Source organism: Anguilla rostrata, chromosome 8 (assembly GCF_018555375.3).
Source record: "Anguilla rostrata isolate EN2019 chromosome 8, ASM1855537v3, whole genome shotgun sequence".
Taxonomy (NCBI): Eukaryota; Metazoa; Chordata; class Actinopteri; order Anguilliformes; family Anguillidae; genus Anguilla; species Anguilla rostrata.
Genome location: NC_057940.1, coordinates 15,218,225 through 15,225,188, shown reverse-complemented (window position 1 = coordinate 15,225,188; position 6,964 = coordinate 15,218,225). Strand labels below are relative to the sequence as shown.

At 42.3% G+C, this 6,964-nt stretch overlaps 1 protein-coding gene across 1 annotated transcript; it reads right to left on the bottom strand.

Annotated features, from left to right (window-relative positions):
- Positions 1–636: 636 nt before the first annotated feature.
- Positions 637–6,683, bottom strand: LOC135260920 (SKI/DACH domain-containing protein 1-like). The gene has a single exon (XM_064346658.1). It carries the CDS (start codon positions 6,071–6,073, stop codon positions 3,671–3,673), a length of 2,403 nt encoding a protein of 800 aa, XP_064202728.1. The 5' UTR covers positions 6,074–6,683; the 3' UTR covers positions 637–3,670.
- Between the last annotated feature and the right edge of the window lie 281 nt (positions 6,684–6,964).

Below are 6,964 nucleotides of genomic sequence, written 5' to 3'. Positions count from 1 at the left end.
ACGACAGCGTGGGAATATAATGTTGTGCAATTAAACAAAAAAAGTTTTTTTATCCATTAATTCACCTCATTCTTGTGTTTATACGATTAAAGGACTGATGTTTACGAGTAAGCTATATGCCCACATTTTAAGTTTTTGTATCCATGGTTTTCAGACTACTGGCTATTTTCTTAATGATTGCAGATTATGTGTGCTGATGAATGGTCTGACAACAGGAATTGGATTGTTTTTAAATCCATTTGCTTGCTTTGTGTTTAACTCTTAATGCTCTCAGATTTTCATTGTGTGTGTGCGTGTGTGTGTGTGGCAGGTGAGAGAAGATCAGAACATAAATGAATTCTCGTTGCAACAAGACCTTCAGAATAAATCATTTCTGTGTTCAGTTTCCTCTCTCTCTCTTTCACACACACACACACACACACACACACAACCGTAACTCCAAATGGTAACCTCTCGTTTTAGATTATGTGATCACCTGCAGTTCTGTTTACATCTGCGAAAGGGAAAACGTAGAGAAAAGCCCTCAACCTCATCACGTTGGTCTTGTTGCTATTGCTCATCACATGGCTGTACACTCTGGCATTGCACACATCCTTATTTAACGCCCATAGCAGCAACAAATAAAGCACTCGGTCATTTACACTCAAATGAATTTAATGAACAATTAATTGCTCAAAAGAAAGTGCTTCAGAATTCACCATTCAAGTTTCCATTTCGAGTGCGTTTATCCTACACATCCATGATATTACAAAAGGTGTAAATCACAAAAATAAATATTTACTTTTCTATGCACAACCAGTGACTTAAAGTGTCTCGTCAAAATCTGACCTCAAGTATCGCAGTTGATGCAAGGGAGATGAGTTTTCGGCTCGGGCCGCGATGCATTGATCAGACCCCACTGCCAGATTTTCATAGCTGTATGTGGAACCGACTCAAAATGAAATCACGTGTCATTGTCTAAGAGCGGAATTAATATTAATTCATATGTTTTCCGCTGCAAAGATAAGTCTCCGTGCGACGTTGGTGTGTTTCTTGTTCACCCCATTAAAGCATAGCATTATGTGACAGGAGATCTTACGGAAATAACAGATTGAGTTAAAGGAGTGACTGATATCATTTTTGCCTTTCATAATCTGAAAGAATTAATTAATCTCTGTGATAGGGCTATCCAGTGCACGACCATGTGCCCATGACCAGGCCTTTACATCCAAACACAGAATAAACATCATTCATTAGGCAAGTTTAGAAAAGTATGTAGGGATTCTTATTTTAAATGGAAATGTTTTTAATTCACTGAAGACGAGCAACTGTGGTGTTTTCAGTCAGGAAAGCTTTCTTCGTCCCAGTGGTAACTGCACTGCCTTGTATGTTATTAAAATTGTTTCGCTGCGTGATGTTATGGCCTGCGTTAACAATGTGCTGTCGGATTGGTATGTCCTCGTTAATGATTGCAAACAAAGCTTGTCAATGAGATGAGCGCAGTCCCATACATAGCCACTGAAGTTAATGCTTTTTAAAGGAAAATGGACTGTAGCATCTAAAGTAGCCTAAAACATCTAACTGTACGACTAACAATTATGCTATATATAATTTCAAATGCCACATAATGTCTTCATACATGGTGATTTATGATCAATATAGCGAGTTCTTAGGAATTCCAGGTCACGTTCGAGAGCCCAAACTGGACGGCGGGTTGAAAAAGCATGCCCTAATCTGTTGGTCGACACAATAGAAAAGCGTGTGTTCAAATGGTCCTGTCGTAATATTCTTCCAATCCTCAAAATGAATTTACGAAACATTTTCCCTCTAAGACCGGACGTTTCAGTGAAACCGTTTTAAGCGTTAATTCCACCCTGCACCTTTGTGAATAACATACAAATGTACATTTTGTAGCTCTTGATTAGTATAACGAGGTTTGTCTATAACCAGATATATTTACACTAAAAGTTCTGTCTGGCCTAGCCCTATTTTGCCTAGACCGTAGCCTACGCAAAAAATGAACTATGAGGTTGAATATAGACAGGCCTATGTCTACCCTGACTGCACGGCATTCGGTTTATTTTCAGCTTTCCTGAAAAGATGGGAAGATAAGTATTGCGTTTATCTTTACGAAAAAACATACGTTTTGCTTGTCTTTTCAGTGGAATTGTGATTTGCATTCCGATGTAGGCCTATATATAACACCATTTACACAACCAACACCGCCAGTTTACAGTTTTTAAAGACAACTGCATTCATGCCCAAACATATCCAAGGATAGCAGCGCCGCTTTTAGGGATTTAAATCTGAAAAGAACTGGTTGGATATGTTTGTCGTTTAGCATAGTTTATATAGCTTCTCTAACACGACACATTCCATATTGTTTTCAAAATTTCTTACAATTGATAATAATGCATCGTTGATTGCCTTATTCGAGTAGCTACTGTTTCCGTTTGTTTTGCCCTTACAAAATACAAAGAAATATCTTTCCTCTCTCACTGACAGAGCAGAGGCAGTCATTTGACTGCAGTCCCCCATTTGTTCAAGTTTCCAGGAATAGGCTGCATAAAAATGACGCTGATTGTTGCTGTTGTGATTTCTTGTACCCCCGTGTAAACTGATGCAGGGGAGTCTGGCATTTTGTTTTCACGAGGGAAAGACGCTTTGAACAGCATTTGACTAAAGCAGAGCAATGGCAATGGCCTCTTTGTGTTTATAAGTCTACATGTGGCATCGCTACAAAACGTTAAGTTGCCGAAATTATCTTGACTGAGCACTGAAATTATTATATGCTGGTGCCCTGTTTTGTCCTAAACTTTAGGCCTAATGTTTGGATACCCAGTCCGTCAGGACATACACCGAACACGTAGTGTGATTTCGCTAAGTGTTCTACATAATTTGAAAGAATGTGCTAGCAATGTATTGATTTTGGGAGTTTGTGTGCAAATCTAAAAAGCCTCACATGATTGTCAGGAAATAAGGCTGGCCGTGGTGGGCCTATACAGTGAACTGCGTGTTGTTCGTGTGTGTGCGCGCGCGCGTGCGTGCGTGTGTCTGTGTGTGTACAATTTAAATTATAGTTTCCCTCGGTAACTGGCTAGCACAATTAAATCAGCCCAAGAAACACACAAAGACGGCGAATAAAAAGATGGTAGGAGCCTATAAATATATCTAACAGTGTTGTCAACATTGTTCGGGGAATCCGTACAGTAAGGTTGAAACATGAATCTGAAAAAAAAATACTACCTACAATTCAATCCATTAATGGTAATAAACATTTCACAGCAAGGCAACTGAGGTTTTGCAAAAGAGTGTCCCGGGCAATCATTTCAAGTGTAGCTGTTTAACTGAATGCAGTATAACATGGAAAACTCTTGGAACCATCATGTCAACATTTTTGCAAAACCACATCGCACAAATCGAATGGCTGTTGTTTAGTTTTCATCGGTACAAATCCTTGAGGTATTGGTGTGAGACGGTAAACTGGAACGTGTTCAAGCCCCCGATGAGCTACATTGCAGTTTCTGTATAGGAGGGTTTAAATAACAGCGTGGAATGGCAACCCACCAAGACGAAAGCAAATCAACTACCAGAGCAGGTCCTCAGTGCTTGTTATTCCATTTAAGACGTTTTCACAGATTTGGCATATCGGTAGGATGCCACAGATTTTCTCAAAAAGATCTTTGTTAAATTAGAATTTCCTGAATCTGTGACTGGGTGGGAGGGGTACGGCAGAACCACCAAGTTGCCACTTCCAGACCGGGTGAGACCTGAAGAGCGACTGCTCACCGTTTGTAGACTTCAGGGAGTAAGCAGGGCTCAAATCCCCGTCACTGCCAATAATTAGTGAAGGAGGAGACGGAAAATTAGCCATGAGTTTGAACGGTTTTTTCACCGCTGCTACGTTGATGGTTGCGCGTTTGCGTTTGTTTGTGCCGGTAAAATCCTCTGGCGATCCTTCACAGTGCTCATGTTTACCTGTAGAATGCACAGTCCTGTCAGCTTTCGTCCTCGGAATTCCAGATTGTTTCCCCAGCACCAAAGTCCTGTAGTTCTTCCTTACCTTCGCGCCGTTTTTGTACTCTCCTTCTTCCGGACAACGAGTGCATAAAGTGCTTTTAAATTCCTGGGTCCTTTCGGGAGAGTTTCGTGAGGTCGCGGGGTTTTCAGCGTCTTCAGTGGCTTTATTTGTGTAGTTTAAATTGTATACTGGTTTGTCCTCTCCTTTCAGACATTGCGCATCGGCCTGGTTGCATTGATATTCCGATCCGAATCCAGGGATCTCAGACGAGTGCTGGTACTCCTCAAAGTTCTCTTCCACTTTGATTTTAACATTGTGCAGTAGAGTTGGCGGCGTTTTTGCTGCGGTGGCGTTCTCGCTGTGGCAACTTGGGGGTGTGCTTTTCTCCTCTCTTTCTGTCTTGATAGTACAGTGATGTGGGTAGACATGGCTAATACTGGTTTCCTTCTTGAAATTTGCACCTAATGAATGATTTTTGTCGGGGGACTGGGAAACCCCAGTTTCTTTGTCATGAGCACAGTTTGAGATCAATGGCTGGGGGTATTTATTCGCCTGTCCGGGTACCCTTTGTTTAGGGGAGTCTTTGTTTTCTTGTAAGCAAGGTAAAGGGCCTCCTCCTTTTATATGGTTTATTATGGGGTCGGTACACTTTGGGTCATGAAGAAGTCCGAAGTGTGACAATGCAGTCTGAGGAATTCCCTCCCTCCTTGATTCGGGAGATCTACTTCGAAGAATAAGTGGACAGGGTTTACGCTGCCTCGATGCGCCGGTCTCCACTTGTTCATTCACAGAGAGTTTTAAATCGCAATTTTGCAGTTTCCTGTTAGAGACTCTGTAATCCAACACGGGTGTCCCGCTTTGATTTTGTGTCCTGTGCTGGAGTTCGTAGTGAAAAGTAGGTTGTGTTAGTAAAGGTGCTTTACTGTTGAAGGCTGAAAAGCTCGTTCGCCTGAATCGAATACTCTGCAATGAAACTTGGCTCGAGACGGAGCTGGAATCTGACTGAGAAGAACTGTCCTCGTCTGAACTGACATCCGAAGATTCCGACACAGAGTCATCTTCTTCGTCTGAAGTCCCAGAGTTACTGGTAGCGGACAAACTCGACCCAAAATCTGAGTCGTTGTCGGCACGTCCAGAATACGAGCTGGATTCTGTGTCGCTGCTGCAGCTTTCCTGGAAATTCCCTATGTGCTGGTGATCGATGTATAAATCTTGTTCAAGATTAAATCTGTTTAAAGATCCATTTAATAGTTTTGACTTGCAGCACTTGGGGACGAGTAAAACACGGCGACTGTGTCTGCCTGTATTCCAAAAGTGCCACCCTGTGTTCTCGTGCTGTCTTTTTCTTTTATACGTCAGGTCGGCAGCGCTAGAGAGCTTGGACTGTACCGCAATGGCGGATTGATAGAGCGAGGACTGTCTGGCGCAAACCACGCTCCTAAAAATCGAATGACCCGGGTTAAAAAGGAAACTATTCCTAGGTATCTGAGCTGTTTCATAGTTTTTAGATATCCTACATGCAGATTTTGCACTGGTATGGTTGCCATGGCTTGTGCATTTACTGTGAATCTGAGGTAGATTACAAGCCGGGGTTGAGACAGACTCAGCAAGCTTCCGCCCGGTTCTGTTCTTAAACGCGAGAGGCTGATGCACCCCGTGCAAACTGAGCCAAACTTTTTCTCTCCAAAAACTGTTGCTAGGATCGGAGCAAATCTGTTCATCATATAGATACTCGGATGACTTCGTTTTTAGTTTGCTTCTTTTGGATTTCAGCACCCGTTCCGTTTTGCAAGAAACATATAAAGCTTCCACGTCTTCCCTTGAAATTAGAGTACATTTAGCCGCATGGAAAGCTATAGAATTTATTGCTTTGAGTTTTCGCAGTTCCTCCAGATCACAGTGGTGTTTTTTCACGTTTAAGTGGTCCATTCGTTTGTGCACAGTGGTCCTTGGGATATTTTTCAAGAGGTCGGTGAAAACTTGCGAAAGGGCAAACATTTGCTTTCCTTTAATAACCAGGTAACCCAGTTTCACGCCATCCATCTCTTCAAAACCAGACTCCAAATCCCCCATTTTGTCTATTGTATTAATCCACACATCTGGCTTGATAGGTGTCCACAGCAAAAAATGTCCATTTTTTTATCTCAAGGCATTTTTCTTCAGATAACACATGCTATACATTGCATCAAGAAATATGTATCTATAAAAGTTCCAGAATTTGAAAAAACAAAAATAAGAGAAAAAATTAATCCATGGCTCTGGGAAGGACATAAGTGATGGACTGCATGATGTTGCCAATAGGCAGTATGCCGTCTGCCTGTGTACCTGCGGTCTTATGCTTCACTTCCCATATGCTCAGGGAGGAGGAGGAAGGTGAACCACTCTGACTGAATGAGAGGGATACAGAGAGAGAGAGAGAGGGAGGGTGTGTGTGTGAGAGAGAGAGAGAGAGAGTGTGCATATGAGAGAGAGAGCAAGAGAGTATGTGTGTGTGTGTGTGTGTGAGAGAGAGAGAGAGAGAGAGAGAGGGGGAGTGTGTGTGCATATGAGAGAGAGAGAGCAATAGAGTATGTGTTTGTGTGTGTGTGTGTGAGAGAGAGAGGGAGAGAGAGAGAGAGAGAGAATAAGAGCCAAAATGCAGCTGCTCTTCCCGCCGCTGGTTTAGCCACAAATAGACTGACAGACTGGAGCAAGCAAGTCCTGAGACACCTTCATCAATTAATGCCCCCAGAGCTGGGTGCCGATTGGATGCTGCTGACAGGTGATGCAGTAAAAATTGATATTCCTCCCCCTTAACACCCCCACTCAGCTAATTACCATACTATTGAACATACACCTCTCTGCTTAAAGTAAATAATACAGCCGTATCCCTATTTCAGTAGAGGTATTGGATTATAAGTCGACAAATGAACAATTTTTCCAGTTCAAGCTACGTGGCAGCCAGTGTTGTGATATGCGTACTAC

Excerpts from the sequence above, each read along its gene's own strand:
- LOC135260920 (XM_064346658.1), bottom strand. The coding sequence starts at position 6,073 with ATGGGGGATTTGGAGTCTGGTTTTGAAGAGATGGATGGCGTGAAACTG.